Raw genomic sequence first — 22367 nt, 5'->3', positions numbered from 1 at the left:
TGCTAAGATTTGCTTTCCCAAAATGCAGCACCTCGCATTTATCTGAATTGACTCCATCTGCCACTTCTCAGCCCATTGGCCCATCTGGTCCAGATCCTGTTGTAATCTGAGGTAACCCTCTTTGCTGTCCACTACACCTCCAATTTTGGCGTCATCAGCAAACTTACCAACTGTACCTCTTATGCTCGCATCCAAATCATTTATGTAAATAACAAAAAATAGTGGACCCAGCACTGATCTTTGTGGCACTCCACTGGTCACAGGTCTCCAGTCTGAAAAACAACCCTCCACCACAACCCTCTGTCTTCTACCTTTGAGCCAGTTCTGTATCCAAATGGCTAGTTCTCCCTTTATTCTGTGAGATCTAACCTTGTTAACCAGTCTCCCATGGGGAATCATATCGAACACCGTACTGAAGTCCATATAGATGGCATCTACCGCTCTGCCCTCATCTATAAGAGTCTAGATTAGAGTGGTGCTGGAAAACCACAGCAGGTCAGGCAGCATCCAAGATGCAGGAAATCCAACGTTTCAGACAAAAGCCCTTCATCAGGAATGAAGTCTTCTTCACTATCCTATCTACCTGCGACTCCAAGGTCTCTTTTTCTCAGCCACACTCCCTAGGACCTTACCATTAAGTGTATAAGTCCTGCTAAGATTTGATTTCCCAAAATGCAGCACCTCACATTTATCTAAATTAAACTCCATCTGCCATTCTTCAGCCCATCTGGTCAAGATCCCATTGTAATCAGAGTTAACCTTCTTCGCTGCCCACTTCCATTTTTGGTGTTCATCTGCAAACTTACTAACTATACCTCTTATGCTCACATCCAATTCAGTTATATAAAATGACAAAAAGTAGTGGACCCAGCACCAATCCTTGTAGCACTCCACTGGTTACAGGCCTCCAGTCTGAAAAACTCCCCTCCACCACCACCCTCCATCTTCTACCTTTGAGCCAGTTCTGTATCCAAGTGGCTAGATCTCCCTGAATTCCATGAGATCTAACCTTGCTAACCAGTCTCCCATGGGAATCCTATCCAACTCCTTAATGAAGTCCATATAGATCACGTCCACCGCTCTGCCCTCAATCCTCTTTGTTACTTCCTCAAAAAACTCAATCAAGTTTGGTAGACATGATTTCCCATGCCCAAAGCCATGTTGATTATTCCTAATCAGTTCTTGCCTTTCCAAATACATGTAAATCCTGTCCTTCACGATTCCCTCCAATAGCTTGCCCACCAACGAAGTCAGACTCACCGGTCTACAGTTCCCTGGCTCATCCTTACCACCTTCCCTTAATAGTGGCACCACATTAGCCAACCTCCAGTCTTCCAGCACCTCACCTGTGACTATCGATGATACAAATATCTCAAGCAAGGGGCCGAGCAATCACTTCCCTAGCTTCCCACAGACGTCGAGGGCACACCTGATCAGCTGCTGGGGATTTATCCACTTTTATGTTTTTCAAGACATCCAGCATTTCCACTTCTGTAATATGGACATTTTTCAAGATGTCACCATCTATTTCCTCACAATCTATACCTTCCATGTCCTTCTCCACAGGAAACATTGATGCAAAATAGTCATTTAATATCTCCCCCATCTCCTGCGGCTCCATACAAAGGCCGCCTTGCTGATCTTTGAGGGGCCCTATTATATCCCTAGTTACCCTTTTGTCCTTAATGTATTTGTAAAAACCCTTTGGATTCTCCTTAACAATATTTGCCAAAGCTATCCTATGTCCCCTTTTTGCCCTCCTGATTTCCCTCTTAAGTATATTCCTACTGCCTTTACACTCTAAGGATTCACTCGATCTATCCTGTCTATACCTTACATATGCTTCCTTCTTTTTCTTAATCAAACCCTCAATTTCTCGAGTCATCCAGCATTCTCCATACCTATCAGCCTTTCCTTTCACCCTAACAGGAATATACTGTCTCTGGACTCTCATTATCTCATTTCTGAAGGCTTCCCATTTTCCATCCGTCCCTTTACCGGCGAACATCTGACCCCAATCAGCTTTTGAAAGTTCTTTGCCTAGTACCGTCAAAATTAGCCTTTCTCCAATTTAGAACTTCAACTTTTAGATCTGGTCTAGTTTTTTCCATCACTATAGAATTATGATCGCTGGCCCCAAGGTGCTCCCCCACTAAAACCTCAGTCACCTGCCCTGCCTTATTCCCCAAAAGCAGGTCACATTTTGCACCTTCTCTAGTCGGTACATCCACAACTTGATTCAGAAACTTTTCTTGTACACGCTTAAATTCCTCTCCTTCTAAACCTTTAACACTATGGCAGTCCCAGTCTATGTTTGGAAAATGAAAATCCCCCACCATAACCACCCTATTATTCTTACAGATAACTGAGATCTCCTTACAAATTTGTTTCTCAATTTCCCTCAGACTATAACACAATCCCAATAAGGTGATCATCCCTTTCTTATTTCTCAGTTCCACCCAAATAACTTCCCTGGATGTATTTCTGGGAATATCCTCCCTCAGTACAGCTGTAATGCTATTCCTTATCAAAAACACCACTCCCCCCTCCTTTTTTGTCTCCCTTTCTGTCCTTCCTGTAGCATTTGTATTCGGGAACATTAAGCTGCCAGTGCTGTCCATCCCTGATCCATGTTTCTGTAATTGCTATGATATCCCAGTCCCATGTTCCTAACCATACCCTGAGTTCATCTGCCTTCCCTGATAGGCCCCTTGCATTGAAATAATTGCAGTTTAATTTATCATTCTTACTCAAAGTTTGTGAGAAGATTTGTAGCTCGGGTGCTCGTTGCTGTGGTTCTGTTCGCCGAGCTGGAAGTTTTTGTTGCAAACGTTTCGTCCCCTGTCTAGGTGACATCCTCAGTGCTTGTGAACCTCCTGTGAAGTGCTTCTGTGATGTTTCCTCCGGCATTTATAGTGGCCTGTCCCTGCCGCTTCCGGTTGTCAGTTTCAGCTGTCCGCTGTAGTGGCTGGTATATTGGGTCCAGGTCGATGTGTTTGTTTGTTGTCTGAGTGTGGATGTTGGTTTGTGTGCTGTTATAAGTCCTAGTGGTCGCAGTAGTCTGGCTGTCATTTCAGAGATGTTCTTGATGTATGGTAGTGTGGCTAGTCCTTTGGGTTGCGGACAAACACATCGACCTGGACCCAATATACCGGCCACTACAGCCTTCAGCTGAAACTGACAACCGGAAGCGGCAGGGACAGGCCACTATAAATGTCGGAGGAAACACCACAGAAGCGCTTCACAGGAGGCTCCCAAGCACTGAGGATGTCACCTAGACAGGGGACGAAACGTTTGCAACAAAACCTTCCAGCTCGGCGAACAGTATCATTCTTACTAGTGTGTACCTGTCTGCCCTGACTGTTTGATTCACTTTTTTTCTCAAATGTACAAGTCTCAGATTGATCTCTTTCCTCACTATCTCCCTGGGTCCCACCCCCCACCTCCATCCTGAGCAGCTCTAGCAAATCTCCCTCCCAGTATATTAGTCCACTTCCAAATTCAGGTGCAATCCGTCCTTCCTGTACAGATCACTTCTACCTCAAAAGAGATTCCAATGATCCAAAAATACGAATCCTTCTCCCATACACCAGCTCCTCAACCATGCATCATCTGATTTATCCTCCTATTCCTGTCCTCACTAGCTCGTAGCATCAGGAGTAATCCAGATAGTACTACTCTCGAGGACTTCATTTTTAAATTCCTGCCTAACTCTCTATATTCTGCCTTCAGAACCTCATCCTTTTCTCTTCCTATGCCGTTAGTTCCAATGTGTGCAATAACCTCCTGCTGGTCTGTATTCCCCTTGAGAACATTCTGCACTCTCTCTGAGACATCCTTGATTCTGGCACGAGGGAGACAACACTCCATTCTGATTTTTCACTGCTGTCCACAGAAACGTCTGTCTGTACCTCAGATTAGAGAGTCCCCTGATACAACTGATCTCTTGGAATCCAACGTTATCCTCATTGTATTAGAGCTAGTCTTGATACCAGAAACTTCACTGTTCATACTACATTCCCCTGAGAATCCATCACCCCCTACATTTTCCAAAACAGCATACTTGTTTGAAATTGGGATAGCCACAGAAGACTCCTGCACTCCAGCCCACCTCTCTTACCTTTCCTGGGGTTAACCCATCTACCTGACTGTACCTGCAACTTTTCTCCCTTCCTATAACTACCATCCATCATACACCCTTGCACTTGTAAATTCCTCATTGCCTCTAATTGTCTCTCCAACCAAGCCATTTGATCTGATAGGATTTGCAACCAATGGCATTTATAGCAGATATAATCCTCAGTAACACAGAAACTTTCCTGAAACTCCCACATCCACTCTACCACGGGCCATTTTTGCTTTTTTCAATCTACAGACCCTGAAAATAGCACTGTCTTATTCCTCTACAAAACACTGCTCCAGGCTAACTTAAAACTTATGGCTTCTATTTTTAAAGTTAATTAAGAGACATATCTCAATAAAACAATCAATGAAGGACCCACTTTCCTCACTATTGTAGATTTACAGCAAGGCTACTCTTAAAACAATTCACTTACGTGTTTCTGTGCTGTGACCTTTCCCAAACAGGTTCCTCCAAAAACAGATGTAAAACTTCACTGTTTGTTAATTTTCCCAGACGTACTCCAATGTCCAGCGATACAGGAATTCAAACAGCAAAGGCATTAACTGCACAGGTTCACTGCTATGTCAGGAGGCAGTATGGGTTTCTTTCTCTCGCTCTTTCCTGCACAGACTACGTGCTATCTTTGTCTGTTCCTCTCCCTTTTAAAAGTGCTGTTGTTTGACTTATTTTTTCTCCAAAGACCCAAAACAATGCAACAGCATGTAAAACAGTAATTCCTGCTTCTGGAATTTGAGGAAATCACCTCCAAAACCTAAAATACCCCCTCCCCCCCAAAAAAAAGGAACAACCAGAAAACTTTCCTGTCTTTCTTCTTTGAAAAAGGTGTCATTCATGGAAAAAATTCCTTTTGCTTAAAAAAAAGCAGGGTGCTATTAAATGTAGTATCTGGTGGAATATTGTGGGCAATTCTGGTCTCCTTCCTTTCAGAAGGATGTCGTGAAACTTGAAAGGGTTCAGAAAAGATTTACAAGGCTGTTGCCAGATTTGGAGGATTTGAGCTATAGGGAGAGGCTGAACAGACTGGGGCTGTTTTCCCTGGAGCATCGAAGGCTAAGGGGTGACCTTACAGACGATTATAAAATCAAGACAGGCATGGACAGGATAAATAGACAAAGTCTTTTCTCCAGGGTGGGGGAGGCCAAAACTAGAGGGCATAGGTTTAGTGTTGAGAGGAGAAAGATATAAAAGAGACCCAAGGGGCAACTTTTTCACGCTGAGGTTGGTGCGTGTATGCAATGAGCTGCCAGAGGAAGTGGAGGGAGCTAGTACAATTGCAACATTTAAAAGGCATCTGGATTGGTATATGAATAGGAAGGGTTTGGAAGGATATGGACCAGGTCCTGGCAGGTGGAACTAGATTAGGTTGGGATATCTGGTCATCACGGACGAGTTGGACCAAAGGGTCTGTTTCCACGCTGTACATCTCCATGACTCTGATCAATGTGTGGAAATGAATGACCCAGAGGGCCTAAATATAAACCGAAAGAACTGCAGATCCTGTAAGTCGGAAACAAAAACAGAAATTGCTAGAACAGCTCGGGTCTGGCAACATCTGTGGAGAAAAATCAGAGTTAATGTTTAGGGTTGAGGACCCTTCCTCTGAACACTCCCTGACAGCCTTACTCATTATCTTAAAATTTTTTGTGTGTAATTTTTAGCACAGTCAGGATTATTTAGTAAAACTTTTCCAACAGCCACTCCCAAGTACTTTGCTTAAATTACATGTGTTAGGTTTTTTAGATTAGATTACATTACATTACAGTGTGGAAACAGACCCTTCGGCACAACAAGTCCACACCGACCCGCCAAAGCGCAACCCACCCATATCCCTACATTTACCCCTTACCTAACACTACGGGCAATTTAGCATGGCCAATTCACCTGACCTGCACATCTTTGGACTGTGGGAGGAAACCGGAGCACCCGGAGGAAACCCACGCAGACACGGGGAAAACGTGCAAACTCCGCACAGTCGCCTGAGGCGGGAATTGAACCCGGGTCTCTGGCGCTGTAAGGCAGCAGTGCTAACCACTGTGCCACCGTGCCGCCCACAACCAGGGCGTACATCTCCATGACTCAATGTGTGGAAATGAATGACCCAGAAGGCCTAAATATAAACTGAAAAATGTCTGTAACATTTCTCAATGGGGGCTTTAACTGACAAGCCAATCTCACTCTAATCTAATGACACCACCAGGCATTTATAAATTTTTATTTTCTTTATTCTTTCATGGGATGTGGATGTCATTGAGAAGGCCAACATGCCTGCCCTGTACCCATTTGCCCTTGAACTCACTCTCTTGCTCAGAGAGCAGTTAAGAAGCAACTTAATTGCTGTGGATCTGGAGCTACAAGACGACCAGGCCAGGTAACAATGACAGATTCCCTGCCCTGAAGGACATGTAACCATCACATCTAATGTTGGACATACTATGCTAATATTTAAAACGTGATTGATTCAGTGCAATCTGCCTGCTGAATGCTACAAATAGTCAGAGGGATTGGTTGTTTGATATGGTCTGCTATTTGCTGAGACATATAACCTTAATACCTAGCATCGCACTGGCATTGAAACACAAAGCACTACTCACATGTTTCACCTGCCAATTAAATAATGCTACATGATAAAAATACCTATATAAGGCAGTTGTTGGATTAAGGTTGGCAATGTTAGTAGATGATTACTCAACACCCTGGTCGAACATTCCTCTGTTTACTCATGAATAAACAAATTAGAAACCCCAAGCAAGTAGGAAAGAGAGAATGATCACTAGAATGCATTAAGCATTTGTCACCAATGTATTTCCATGAATGATCATTTCCAGGGCAAACGCTCCAGTAATGCTCTTCTGTTGATATTTAGGAGTGGCACTACTGCCTCACAGCACCAGATACTCAGGTTCAATTCCAGCCTCAAGTGTGAAGTTTGCACATTCTCCCCCATGTCTGTGTGGATTTCCTCTGGGTGCTCTGGTTTCCTCCCACATTCTAAAGATATGCAGGTTAGATGGATAATGCTAAATTGCCCAGATGTGCAGGGAAGGTGGGTTAACTCCAGTAAATGTGTGGGTACTGGGATAAGATGGAATGCTGTGCAGACTTGAAAGGCCAAATGACTTCAATCTGCATACAGGTATTCGATGATGTCAAACATGCTACTTTCTAAAGATAAGAAATATTCAATGTTTTCACTGAACTTTTAATGGACCTTTCAGCAACTTATTCAGCTTAATAATTAACTTCTGTAGAGGAAGACAGCATGGTTTCCTGTAACCTATGATCCAAAATATGACAGCAGCAGTTATATTTGTGATTTACATTCCTAGCATTTATATAAATAATTTGAATGTGAACACAGGAGGTATAGTTTGTAAGTTTTTAAGTTTGCAGATGCCCCCAAATTGGAGGTGTAGTGGACAGCGAAGAAGATTACCGTAGATTACAACGGGATCTTGATCAGATGGGCCAATAGACTGAGGAGTGGCAGATGGAGTTTAATTTAGATAAATGAGAAGTGCTGCATTTTGGAAAAGCAAATCAGGGCAGGACTTATACACTTCAATGGTAAGGTCCTGGGGAGTGTGGCTGAGCAAAGAGACTTTGGACTGCAGGCTCATAGTTCCTTGAAAGTAGAGTCACAGGTATATAGGATAGTGAAGGCGGCATTTGGTACGCTTTCCTTTATTGGTCAGAGCATTGAGTAGAGGAATTGGGAGGTCATGTTGCAGCTGTACAGGACATTGGTTAGGCCACTGTTGGATTATTGTGTGCAATTCTGGTCTCCTTCCTATCAGAAAGATGTTGTGAAACTTGAAAGGATTCAGAAAAGATTTACAAAGATGTTGCCAGGGTTGGAGGATTTGAGCTATAGGGAGAGGCTGAACAGGCTGGGGCTGTTTTCCCTGGAGCATCAGAGGCTAAGGGGTGACCTTATAGGGGTTTATAAAATCATGAGGGGCATGGTTAGGATAAATAGACAAAGGTCTTTTCCCTGTGGTGGGGGAATCCAGAACTAGAGGGCATGTGTTTAGGGTGATAAGGGAAAGATATAGAAGGGACCGAAGGGGAAACTTTCTCATACAGAACATGTTGCCTGTATGGAATGAGCTGCCGGAGGAAGTGGTGGAGGCTGGTACAATTGCAACATTTAAAAGGCATCTGCATGGGTATTTCTATGAATAGGAAAGGTTCAGAAGGATATGGACCAAGAGCTGGCAAATGGGACTAGATTAGGTTAGGATATCTGGTCGACATGGACTGGTTGAACCGAAGGGTCTGTTTCCGTGCTGTACATCTTTATGACTCTAGCTTAGTCCAAGCTTCTGCCAATGGAATAAATGGAATGCTTCAATATCAATGTTTCAATATCCAGCTGAGGAAATGCAGCACTCATTGCAAGTCTGAATCATGATGACTGATTTGGATTGCTGGTCTGATTTGTTAGTGGCAATGAAGTCATTACAATCAGTCTCAATGGCCCCGAATCAGAAACAGAAGTCTGCCAAGGCTCCAGTTTCTCATTGTTACCTGATGACCCTGTGTTACAGAGTTTCCTGCCAATCAAAGTGTCTGCCTGGTATCTGCAGGTCAATGCAGGCTAACTTTGTTTTTAAGAATCTTTCGCTGAGAATCTTTTTGGATCTTCTCCCACTCCATCACAATTTTGGCAGATAAAATACATTTAAATGCAAACATCAGTGATTTGGGAGAATTCTCCTGAGGTATTGCCCAGTGCCTAGAACCACTTGCATAGAATCTGAAAAATGGTCGAAGGGACATTTATATAATAATGGGAACGTGCAGCAAAGAGAGCGAAAGTTTCAGATTTCTTTCACAGAATGCACACAGAGTTAAGCACCACAGCAGCTCAAGCAGAAAAACATAGCAAATTAAAAAAAAGAGAAAATTCAGTCCTTTTCAGTCTGCTCCAACCATTCATGAAGATCAAGGCTTATCTTCCTCAGCTTTACTTTCCTGAACTAATTCCTTGATTCCCTTCGTATTATCATGCATTTATCAATACATTAACACAAACAGACTGGTCAAATGGAAGCAAAATACTGTGGGCACTGGAAATTTGAAATGTAAACAGAAAATTCTGGAGAAACTCAGCAGGTCTGGCAGCAGCGCTAGAACACAAAAACATTAGCTAATGTTTTGAATCCAGTATGACTCTTTTTACGAACTAACAGGGCTGGAAAATGGAATTTTTATACTGTAGACAGGGAGGGAGGAGGAGCGATTGAAACAGATGGTGCAATGTAAATTAGGTGAAAATGGTAGGTGTGAAGAATTGTGTGTGTGTGCGTGCACGCGTGCGCGCAGGCGCAAGTATGGGGTCAGGAGATCTTCGCATTGATTGTGGGGTACATCAAGCTAAAAATAGACAGGGAACATCCCCTGCAGAATGAAGACATCAAAGGGGAGGAGATGATGTATTTGTCAGTCACATTTTTACCATTTCAATACAAACACCAACCACATCCTATTGCAGGTGGTGAAAATGGTGAAAAATGATATTTTCAACACAGGGACTGGTGGGTGGGAAGTGACAACAAAGGGAACACGAGTGCTGGTCTGAGTGGAAGGGGAAATAGGGAGGACAGAAGTGCAGAAATGGATCAGGTAAAGCTGAGGGCCCCATCACCGCAGTGTTGGTGTTGGTTGTGGTGGTGGTGGTGGTGAGGGAGGGGGGATGGCGGAGTCCTTGATTGAGGTGAAAAAGAGACCATGTCAAAGGCATTGCTATGGAAGGGGCATTATTGTGACAGATGCAACGGAGACAGAGGAACTGGGAAATGGTGTGGAGTTCTTGCAAAAAAAAACAGAATGTAAGGAAGTGTAGTCAAGGTAACCGAGGGAGTCAATGGGTTTGTAATGGGTGTTGGTGGACAGCCTGAGCCCAGAAATGGCTACAATGAAGGGAGGAAAAGAATCAGATGAAGCAGGTGACGATGAGAGAAGGGTGAAAATTGGAAGCAAAACTGACCAACTTTTCCAGTTCCAGATGACAGCAGGAAGCAGCACTGATGACACGGTCAATGGTATTGGAGAATGAGTTATGGGAGAGGGTCCCCAAGTAGGATTGGAATAAGGAATGTTTCTCATTCCCCACAACAAGACAGGCATGACTGGGACCCATGCAGGTACACAGATGTTGCCAGATCTGTTAAGTTTCTGCAGCACTTTGTCTTTTTTCTTCAGATTTCCAGTATCCTCAATATTTTGCTTTGGTCTGATAAATAATGTAATTTTTGATACTTCTCTTCCAGCTATACACACCTTCAAGAAATTCTGCTCTTTCTGCTGATGGTATTTCTGAGTGAATCTTTTAACTTGTTTACCTTCATTGCTTTATTTGTTGAAGTGTCTGACAAAGCTGGTTTTTGCAGATATATCCTTTCCTCAGCAACTATATCCAGCCGACACTGATTCCAACTAAAGTTCTATCCCTCGTGTTTCACATCCACCCAGGATTACAGGGATCTCCGGCAGCATGGTGGTTCAGTGGTTCGTACTGATATCTAACGATGCCAGGGACTCGTGTTCAATTCCAGCCTTGGGTGAGTCCAAAGATATGCAGGTTAGGTGAACTCGCCATGCCAAATTGTCCATCATGTTCACAGAGATATCATAGAGATGTACAGCACAGAAGCAGACCCTTCAGTCCAACTCGTCCATGCTGACCAAATATCCCAACCTAATCTTGTCACACCTGGCCCATATCCCTCCAAACCCTTCCTATTCATTTACCCATCCAGATGCCTTTGAAATGTTGCAATTGTACCAGCCTCCACCACTTCCTCTGGTAATTCATTCCATAAATGTACAACCCTCTGCTTGAAAAGGTTGTCCCTTAGGTCCCTTTTATATCTTTCCCCTCTCACCCTAAACCTAAGCCCTCTTGTTCTGGACTCCACCACCCTGGGAAAAGACCTTGTCTATTTATCCTATCCATGCCCCTCATGATTTTATAAACCTCTACAAGGTCAGCCTCTAACAGCCCAGGGAAAACAGCCCTAGCCTATTCAGCCTCTCCCTATAGCTCAAATCCTCCAACCTTGGCAACATCCTTGTAAATCTTTTCTGAACCCTTTCAAGTTGCACAACATCTTTCCGATAGGAAGGAGACCAGAATTGCATGCAATATTCCAAAAGTGGCCTAACCAATGTCCTGTACAGTCGCAACATGACCTCCCAATTCCTGTATTCAATACTCTGACCAATAAATGAAAGCATACCAAATGCCTTCTTCATTATACTAGGCAAAAGTGAGGACTGCAGATGCTGGAAACCAGAGTTTAGATTCGAGTGGTGCTGGAAAAGCACAGCAGGTTAGGCAGCATCCAAATAGCAGGAAAAAAAAACTCGATGTTTCAGGCAAAAGCCTTTCATCAGGAATCATTCTTCATTATCCTATCTACCTGCGACTTTAATTTCAAGGAACTATGAGCCTGCACATCAAGGTATCCTTGCTCAGCAACACTCCCTAGGGCCTGACCATTAAGTGCATAAGTCCCGCTAAGATTTGCTTTCCCAAAATGCAGCACCTCGCATTTGTGTAAATTAAACTCCATATGCCACCTCTCAGCACATTGTCTCATCTCATTAATATCCCGTTGTACTCTGAGGTAACCTTCTTTGTTGTCCACTACACCTTCAATTTTGGTGTCATCTGCAAACTTACTAATTGTACCTCCCATGTTCATATCTAAATCATTTATGTAAATGGTGAAAAGTAGTGGACCCAGCACCGATCCTTGTGGCACTCCACTGGTCAGAGGCCTCCAGTCTGAAAAACAACCCTCCACCACCACCCCCTGTCTTCTACCTTTGAGCGAGTTCTGAATCCAAATGGCTAGTTCTCCCTGTATTCCATGAGATCTAACCTTGCTAACCAGTCTCCCATGGGGAACCTTGTCAAACGCCTTGCTGAAGTCTATATAGATCACATCTACTGCTCTGTTCTCATCCATTCTCTGTTACTTCTTCAAAATAAAACTCAATCAAGTTCATGAGACATGATTTCCCACGCCCAAAACCATGTTGACTATCCCTAATTAGTCCCTACCTTTCCAAATACATGTACATCCTGTCCCTCACGATTCCCTCCAATAACTTGTCCAACGTCAGGCTCACCAGTCTATAGTTCTCTGGCTTGTCCTTACCACCTTTCTTAAATAGCAGCACCACATTAGCCAACCACCAGTCTTCCAGCACTCACCTGTGGCTATCGATGATACAAATATCTCAGCAAGGGGCCCAGCAATCACTCCCCTAGCTTCCCACAGAGTTCTAGGGTACACCTGATCAGGTGCTGGGGATTTATGCATTTTAGGACATCCAGCACTTCCTCCTCTGTAATGTGGACATTTTTCATGATGTCACCATCTATTCTCATATTCTATATCTTCCATATCCTTCTCCACAATAAACACTGATGAAAAATACTTGCTTACTATCTCCTCCATCTCCTGTGGCTCCACACAAATGCCACCTTACTGATCTTTGAGGGGCCCTATTCTCTCCCTAGTTACCCTTTTGTCCTTAATATATTTGTAAAAACCTTTGGATTCTCCTTAACAGTATTTGCCAAAGCTATCTCATGTTCCCTTTTTGCCCTCTAAGTATACTCCTACTTTCTTTATACTTTTCTAAGGATTCACTCAATCTATCCTGTCTATACCTGACATATGCTACCTTCTTTTTCTTAACCAAACCCTCAATTTCTTTAGTCATCCAGCAATTCCCTAAACCAATTCCCTAGACTTTCCTTTCACCCTAACAGGAATATACAGTCTCGGGACTGTCGTTATCTCATTTCTGAAGGCTTCCCATTTTCCAACCATCCCTTTACCTACAAACATCTGCCTGCAAACAGGTTTTGAAAGTTCTTGCCTAATACTGTCAAAATTAGTCTTCTTCCAATTTAGAAATTCAACTTTTAGATCTGGTCTATCCTTTTCCATCACTATTTTAAATCGAATAGAATTATGGTTGCTGGCCCCAAAGTGTTCCCTCGCTGACACCTCAGTCACCTGCCCTACATTATTTCCCAAGAGTTAGAGTGGGACCATTCGGTGGAGCCATTTTGGCACGAGTGATTTGGCACGGCCTGTTTGGCGCAGCCTATTTTGCCACAGACCCATTTAGGTGCAGAACTATTTTGGCGCCGGTATACAGTAGTCATCAACTAAAAACAACATCATAGTAGAATTATTAAATGGGTAGTTTCCAGTAGTTTGTAGTTATTATTAAAATAACAAGTCATCAAAGAAAAACAACTATAGAGGGAACTTTACAAATGATTAACGAGTGCCTAGAAAATTTGTCGGAAGCTTGCCAAGGAACAACGCCTAACAACAGAGCGCTGAAGAAAACGGTTCGTAGGACAAGGAAAGAAATTGCTGCTTACCCAGTAAATCCAAGAAATTTAGATGAACTTGTAATTCCAGATAGCTTTAAAACATATTCTGTTAATGATTATAATGAAGAACAATTTTCACTAGCCGACAGCAGTATCACCACCCACAGAATTCTTATATTTGGAAGAAAAAGGAATGCTGAGTTTCTGAAACAATCAAAAAGGTTATATGTTGATGGAACATTCAAAATTTCCCCAACTTTATGTTATTTTAGGGGAAATACATAAAGGTGTGTTCCCACTGTTGTATGCTTTACTCCCAAATAAGTTACGAACAACATATGATAAATTATTTGAAATGGTTCTGGAAATATAGCCTGAATGCTGCCCTGACATTATCAACTGTGACTTTGAACTTGTACATCTCGTAGCAGGGCCCAATATTCCGTTGAAATTAAAGAAAGTTAGAGAAGTTAATGGATTATATTTTCTTTTTTTTTTAGAAATTTTGAGGAACCACGGTTAGGTGTGGACGAATCACAGACTCAATGCAGTTGATACACAAATAACTACAAACTACTGGAAACTACCCATTAAATAATTCTACTATTATGTTGATTTTCGTTGATGACTACCGTATACCTGCACCAAAATAGTTCTGCGCCTACATGGGACGCGGGAAATTAGACTGCGCCAAACAGGCTGCACCAAATCGCTTATGCCAAAATGGCTGCGCCAAATAGTCCTAAATCCCCCAAGAGTTGGTCAAGTTTTGAACCTTCTCTAGTAGGTACATCCACAATCTGAGATCTCCTGACAAACTTGTTTCTCAATTTCCCACTGACTATTAGGGGGTCTATAATGCAATCCCATCCTTTTTTATTTCTCAGTTCCACCCAAATAACTTCCCTGGATGTATTCCCAGGAATATCTTCCCTCAGCACAGCTGTAATGCTATCCCTTATCAAAAACACCACTCCCCCTCCTCGTTTGCCACCCTTTCTATCCTTCCTGTAGCATTTGTATCCTGGAACATTAAGCTGCTAGTCCTGTCCATCGCTGAGCCACGTTTCGGTAATTGCTATGATATCCCAGTCCCATGTTCCTAACCATGCCCTGAGTTCATCTGTCTTCCCTGAGTTCGAGCACCGCCTTCCTAACCTGCAATCTTCTTCCTGACCTCTCCGCCCCCACCCCACTCCGGCCTATCACCTCACCTTGACCTCCCTCCACCTATCGCAATTCCAACACCCCTCCCCCCAAGTCCCTCCTCCCTACCTTTTATCTTAGCCTGCTGGACACACTTTCCTCATTCCTGAAGGGCTTATGCCCGAAACGTCGATTCTCCTGTTCCTTGGATGCTGCCTGACCTGCTGCGCTTTTCCAGCAACACATTTTCAGCTCTGATCTCCAGCATCTGCAGTCCTCACTTTCTCCTGGTCCATCTCTGAGACTTCCCTTTCCTGTCTTCACTTTTCCATTTATGAGGATAGACTGCCCACCGAAATCCATGACAGACCTACTGGCTCCCATGGTAATGCTGACCACCCCTCCTCATACACTGTTTCTTGCATGGATTCCATTCCATTCTCCCAGTTTCATCATCCCTATGGCATCAGCTTCTGTGATGGTCTTTTCACAGCAGTGCCTCTGACATTTCCTACTTTTTCCCCAGACCAAGGATAGTAGCCTACCATGTTTGACGTGGCCCTCAGTTATGTCCAACCAATTTCCCACACTTTTGGCTTCATTCATTCCCTTTCTTACAAGAACAATAATAGGGTTCCTCTTGTCCTCATTTTCCACTCACTAGTCTCCAAATTCACAGGATCATCCTCCACCCTTTCCATCACCTCCAGCATCTCCACCAGCTCTCACACATTACCTTCCTCAACAATGCCAACATTCCCTCCATGACTGTTCCACTTCTAGCACTTCCTCACTCCCCCATGGCACTTCCCACATAATCTGTCATAACATTTGCCCTTTCATCTCTCCTTCTTTACTGTCCAAGCCCCAAGACACCTCTTCCAGGTGAAGGAGGATTTTACTTGTCCTGTTTTCAATCGAGTCATTGTATTCACTGCTCACAACACAGTCTCCTTGATGAGACAAATCACAGACTGGTGACTGCTTTGCAGAACACTCTGTTCTCTAAGGAACCCCAACCTTCTAGTTGCTTGCCATTTTCAATAAACCATTTCTATCCTGGACCTGCTGCAATGTTCAAATGAAGCTCAACACAAGGTGGAGAAACAGCACCCCATTTTCCACTTAGGCACTTTACAGACATCAGGACTCAGCTTTGAATTCAACAACTTTACCGCATAACCTCTGTGTTCCATTTTAATTACTATGCTACCCAACTCGTTGTCTAGTTGAGTAGGCTACAAGTAGAACAGACTCATTTTCTCCTTTTCATACCTACAATCTACACCAACTCTATGTCTCAACAACTCTTTTGCCTCCATTTGTAATCCCTGTGTCCTTTGCTCTGGGAACCCTCACCATAGACACAAGAAACACTGAAATTCAAGGAGTGTTAATCAAATGTGAATGGATTCCATTGATCATTCATTACATTGTGATAGCTTCCTCATCTAATCCAGGCTGGGTGTATTCAGCGTGTCAAATGAAAATGCAGACTATATAATCAAGGTCCAATACTTTCCTCCAACCAACCTCTTTTTTGGAAAAAGTACTTTGATTAGTTTCATGATGATAATGTTGATGCCATTTTTTTGCCAGCTGTCAAAAGTAACAATAAGGATTTACTCTGAAGAGACAGAATCCTACCAGAAGGTCAACAAATCAGTTGCAGTTCATCTAAGTAGCCAGGGTAACAGGCAGCAATGCTTTAAGCAAAGTCAGAAATTGCTGGAAAAAATCAGCAGGTCTAGCAGCAGCTGTGAAGAAAAGCAGAGTTAATGTTTTGGTTCCAATGACCCTTCTTCAGAGCAGGGACGATGCCCTAAAAATGGGAGAGGGACTGCATCCAAATATGTTCCTTCTTGAATTCACCTGAGAACCAAACACTTGAAAATGCAACCACAAAGTGCCTTAAAACTTACAAAGCAGTGGATTCTTAGTAAGACCTTCACTTCAACTAAAGCATCAATTCATCTCAGGAACTACAAGTCTGCCAGTAACAATACATGATAATCGTTTTTTTAAAGCATCATCTGCATCTAAGGTCTGTGTGTGTATGCGCGCGTCTGTACTGAGTGAGTGTGATTTAGCGTTTTTAAATTCCAAGGCAGGCGTATCGTAATAAATTAGCTAATTTTAATACTCAAAAAAAAGTTGCAGCTGAAGCCATTAAGATTTTCCAATGAAAAGAAAATACACTTTTACACACAAACTTACTAACTGCAAACAATTAAAAGGAACACATAAGTATTGTTCATGACAGCATCAGAAATATAGTCGCTCCTCTCTTTTAATATATTGAACATTGGCATCTACAAGCTTCTGTGGTCTGAAATTTCAAAGATTTGCAGTTTTCTGAATGAATTCAGTTCTCCCCAGTCCTAAATGACTGACCCTTTACTGACTCAAACACGAGAGAAAAGGTTTTCTAAAGAGTGATTGGAAGCAGGGAGGAGATTATATGGCTGGGGTAGAAGGGAGAGAAGAATTTTTCATTGGATATACTTGTCTGAAGGAGTCAAGGTTGAAAGATTTCTCACTCACCATCTGACTACGGCAGTAGGTAAATTTAGTGGCACTGAGATATCGGATTGGCCTGCATATTCGCTTACTATAATTCTGGTCTTTACAAGGCTTTTGCAATATGTTAACAAACCAGAAAAGGCTGATACTTACAGTTTGCATGATGGTGATGGGTTGAGGTGTTGAAAACAAGCGTGAATTTAAAAGGTTGTTGCTAATTTTTACTAATCTTTTCCAACAGTTTCAGCTCATTGACTTGAGATCAAGCAACACCAGATCAGGGCGAAGTTCATTATAATTTGGAACTTATGGTATCAGAATTTTGTTTTTGATTATATTACAAGCATTCATAGATTAATTAATACCTTAAATTTGGAGTTCATTCCAATACCTCAGTTTAGAACTTTTAAGGAAAAAGTACAGCATGGTGTTTCAGTGGTTAGCACTGCTGCCTCAGAGCAGCCAGGGACCTGGGCTCAATTCCAGCCTCAAGGTGACTGTGTGGAATTTGCACATTCTCCTTGTGTGGAATTTGCGTGGGTTTCCTCCATAGATTACAGATTACCAGATTACATTACAATGTGAAAACAGGCCCTTCGGCCCAACAAGTCCACACCGACCCGCCGAAGCGCGACCCACCCATACCCCTACATTTACCCCTTACCTAACACTACGGGCAATTTAGCATGGCCAATTCACCTGGCCTGCACATCTTTGGACTGTGGGAGGAAACCGGAGCACCCGGAGGAAACCCACGCAGACCGGAGGAAACCCACGCAGACACGGGGAGAACGTGCAAACTCCACACAGTCAGTCGCCTGAGGCGGGAATTGAACCCGGGTCTCTGGCGCTGTGAGGCAGCAGTGCTAACCACTGTGCTACCGTGCCACCCACGGTGTGCAGGTCAGGTGAATTGCCCATGCTAAACTGCCCATAGCATTAGGTGCATTAGTCAGAGGGAAATGGGTCTGAGTGGGTTATTCTTCGGAGGGCCAGTGTGGGCTGAAGGGCCTGTTTCCACACTGTAGGGAATCTAATCTATCTTGTACTCTCACACATTTAATGTTACTGATTATAATAAGAAAGATTATTTATTCCCCATGTAAGGTTGAAACTATGGTTTACTGAGAAAGAAAGTCCGAAGTTTAAACACACATCTGCAGTGAGTTAACAAGTCATGGCTACAGCAACAACAACAGTATGATCAATCTTAACACTGCAGAATTAAATGAGGGGAAAGATCAGCCAAAGTTTCTGCATCAGGCCATCATTGAGGGGTCCTGCTTCAAGTAATTCATATTACAGGATGACAGAATTTGCTCATTCTTTGGATTTTACCCATCACAATTTCTCTACAGATAAATTATCAATAACTATTCTTGAGTGATGGAAAAATATTATCCCAATTAAGATGTGATTACCCTTACTTGCATCAGACTGCACCCCAGAGTATATCGGAGTGAGACTGTCACCATCCAATGTGTTAAGATGTGACTGTATCCCAGAGTGAATGGACAGTCCCAATGTGAATCCGGGTGAAATTGCACCCCAGAGTGAATCAATGTATAACTCTACTCCAGTGTAATAGGGTATCTCAGTGTGTCAGGTTGTTCATGTACTCCAATGCATCTAAGTGAGAGCATATCCAACTGTGTCAGGGTGAGACTGCACTGCAGTTTATGGGGTGAGTTTAAAATTAAACCCACCTACTATTGCAAAGAAAGAACCACTCTGAAAAGCCCTTCTGAGTGTTTTGACCTTTGGGGGCATTCTCAGGTTAACATGGACTGCTGTGAAGCAGATTATTGGTTGATCAGAAGCATTCTGTGAACATGGAACACCACAACATGTAGACTGTATATTTGAAGATGGTGTTAATCATAATTCTATTGTTTTCTTTTACACTGTTCTGAATGTCAGTTTAAACTGATCTTTTCCATTGCCTACACATCTCTGGTGTGTTTCCCAGAAGAAAAGATCTGATTAGCTGGCACCATGGGTGTCAATTTTGCTGGCTAATGCTAAAATTGAGGCTTCAGTTTTCTTATTAAAATCCTGTTAGTTATTTATTTTATACAGAATATTGCCAGACTGTTTCTCTACATCTTGCTTAACCTTCATTGCATGAAACCCGCAGTTAGCTAATTAAAAGAGCAACTTTCTAGCAGTGTTTGGAAAAAAATCTCACTACAAGATGCTTCACATAAACAACTTGATGTTAAGCTGTGCAGGAAAATCGAAGGTTGAGAGAATTGCATGGCAAATGCACATTAAACCATACGTTGTCTATTCTGAAGAAGGGTTGCTGGACCCAAAATGTTAATTCTGATTTCTCTCCACAGATGCTGGCAGACCTGCTGAGGTTTTTCCAGAAACAGAAATAGAAATTGCTGGAAAAGCTCAGCAGGTCTGGCAGCATCTGTGAAGAGAAATTGAAGTTAACGTTTGGGTGACTGTTCCTCAGAACTGGAGGTTTTAGAAATTTATGAGCCATAAATTGTCACTCACCAATACACTTTAAAACAGTTGAATAAAGGCAAATTACTGTGGATACTGGAAATCTGAAACTAACACAGAGAATGCAGAAGACACTTAGATCTGGCAGCATATGTGGAGACAGGAGAGTTAACACTTCGAGTCTTGGCAGTCAGTAGGTGTTAATAGATGTGACGCTGGAAAAGCACAGCAGGTCAAACAGCATCCGAAGAGCAGGAAAGTTAATGTTTCAGGTCCTGATGAGGAGTTTCAGCACAAAACATTGATTTTCCTGCTCCTCGGATGCTATGTGACCTGCTGTGCTTTTGCAGCCTCATTGATTAACACTTTGAGTCCACCACCACTTCGGATCTTCTCCAGACGTTATAGTCATGCCTGACTCAACACGTTAACCTGGTTTCGGTCTCCACAACGCTGCCAGATGCTGCTACATTTCTCCAGCATTCTCTGTGTTTGTTATACATTAAAACAAATTGGTCGCAATCCTGAAATCTACACAAGTCTTTAATGTTTAGACGCAGTGGTAGTGTCTCTACCTCCGAGCCAAGAAGCCTTGGTTCAAATCCCACCTGCTCTGGATGTATGACATAACATCACTGAATAAGTTGATCAGGAAATGCTTTAAAGGGCTCTTGTGGTACAGTGGTAATGTCTCCAACTTTGAGCCAGGAGGCCCAGGTTCAAATCCCACCTCCACAGGAGGTAACATGCACCTCTGAACAGATTGATTAGAAAATATCCTTCATGTTAAGAATGGAGTTTATCTCTTACCTTCTGTAGGGGATGTGGACTTGCTGGAGAGGTAGTTGTTCTGGAGAGACTGGGGGATAGCAGTCTGCCAGCTGCCTGTGGTCTGGAGGTATACCTCCCATCCCCGGAGCAGAGAGGTGTACAGAAGACGGGCGCCTCTACCAGGTTGGGTTTGTTGAACTCCACTTTCCACCGGACCCCTGGGGTGGTGGCGTGAGGGCCGAAGGGTCTCCAGGGAGCGGAGCGGAGGGCGCAGTGAGGTCTCCCGCTGCGAGACATCCCGGGATCACGCAGGCAGCCGGGCCGAGTGGCCGGCAATTCGACTGGGGGGGCGTCACCCCTGGCGTGGGGGCTGAGCCTGTGGCAGAGGCGGCTCCCTGGCATTACATGGTGCCCCTCATTGTGACACGGGTGGTTGCCAGGCGCAGAAAGCGGCCCATTCCCGGCGAGAGTCTGCCCGCCACTGACCTCAGCCTGCTTTCGGTCGGTGTTCCCCGCTGCCTTAACGGACGGATGCTGCAGGCGAACGTAAAGGGACGAAGTCTTAACCTGTGGCGTCTGGGCCATGCTGTGCTCCTCTCATGTCCCACAGTCAGCTGCAGCACGGAGGGACTCCTAGAAAGTGCAAAACAAATGTCAATCATCTACAGATCTCAAACATTGTGATTTTTTTTTTAAGTTTTAAGGGGGGGGGGTTAAAACTGCAATCATACATTTCTCCCTTTTCTTTAGTTCATTGGGAAACATGTGGAAACATTTCAGAGCATTGGCACAACTGTCTCCCAAATCAGCGCTCGGGACCGGGGGTTCGATTCCAGCCTTGGGTCCAACTCGATGGCCCGAACGGCCTCATTCCGCGCTCTGATAACTCCCTCATCGCGGAGATACCAGTGGACACCGCCGCCGACTCAACCTCTCCCACTCACGGTGAACCCACGCCCCCGCCCGTGTTGGCTGAAGATGTGTGTACCAGGGGGTCCCCTCTCACGGGGCGCGCTGTTTAAAGCGACTTAGGAAATCCTTTAACCGGATGGTTAGAGTTGCCTCTCCCCCACCCCAAATCCGTGAGGTAATGTAGTTGCTGTTCAAAGTAACCCCTCACAGTCAGAGAGCTCCGTGCACAGCGTCACTGGTTCAGTCTGAACCCCTGAACTACACTGAGCCGCAGGAAGACTCTCTTCCACAAACATGGAGTTTCAAAGCTGATGGTATAACCTCCCCCTTCACAGAGAGAGAGAGAGAGAGAGAGACCCCCTTCCCATTCAACTGGAGTCCTGCAGCCAGACACGAAATTGTCCGTACAGTTTCAAGCAATTTGCAAAAAGAGTTCAGCTACCTACTCCACAGGTCAAAGCGTCTTTTGTGGGGGTGGGGGGTGTAAGAGTCTGCAGCCCTAACATGACGGACTGGGGTGCTACATAGAGCACACATTCACACACACACTCACACTCACAAACAGACTGCATCTGGCATTCATTGAAAACTCGCCTACGCTCTGGTCAGAAGAGAACAGACATAAAATAATCTCCAGGGATAAACTGGCATGTGGGGTGGGAGGTTGATGAATAATATTTACTGATTACTTACAAAACCGTTTGTGGAAAGCAGCCCCCATAAGAAACGGTGTTTAGGCGCAGTCTGCCAAGTTTATAGCTTTTGGCATAATCGAGCCTCTGTTAATGAGGGATCTGAGTAAGTCTCAACTCTGGGTCAATTGTATTTGGTGCTTTGAGCAGGGTGGAAAAAAATCAAGAGCACATTTTCAAGTCAAATCATTTGAAGCGGGTAAATTCACACATCAGTTATTGTTTTAAAAAAACTGCTTTCTCTAAAGTGCACTTTTATAATTACTGTACACTAACTTGATCAGGCTAAATAGAGATTGTTGAAATAAATAGATTATTAATAACTTACCTGAGGAAAAAAAAACAGGCAAATAAT

At 43.6% G+C, this 22367-nt stretch overlaps 1 protein-coding gene across 2 annotated transcripts in view; it reads right to left on the bottom strand.

The window, feature by feature from the left end:
- LOC122539453 (PH and SEC7 domain-containing protein 3-like) overlaps window positions 1–21015 on the bottom strand; it is a 421315-nt gene extending 400300 nt beyond the window's left edge. Inside the window, exon 1 of one of the 2 annotated variants that reach the window (XM_043674302.1) lies at window positions 20448–21015. In XM_043674302.1, coding sequence (XP_043530237.1) covers window positions 20448–20993 — 546 coding nt within the window. In that variant the 5' untranslated portion in view covers window positions 20994–21015. The remainder of the gene's footprint in view (window positions 1–20447) is intronic. The other variant, XM_043674303.1, reaches the window with a different exon arrangement.
- Between the last annotated feature and the right edge of the window lie 1352 nt (window positions 21016–22367).

This window comes from Chiloscyllium plagiosum, chromosome 32, assembly GCF_004010195.1.
Source record: "Chiloscyllium plagiosum isolate BGI_BamShark_2017 chromosome 32, ASM401019v2, whole genome shotgun sequence".
Lineage (NCBI taxonomy): Eukaryota > Metazoa > Chordata > Chondrichthyes > Orectolobiformes > Hemiscylliidae > Chiloscyllium > Chiloscyllium plagiosum.
This window is presented reverse-complemented; position numbering and strand designations above follow the sequence as displayed.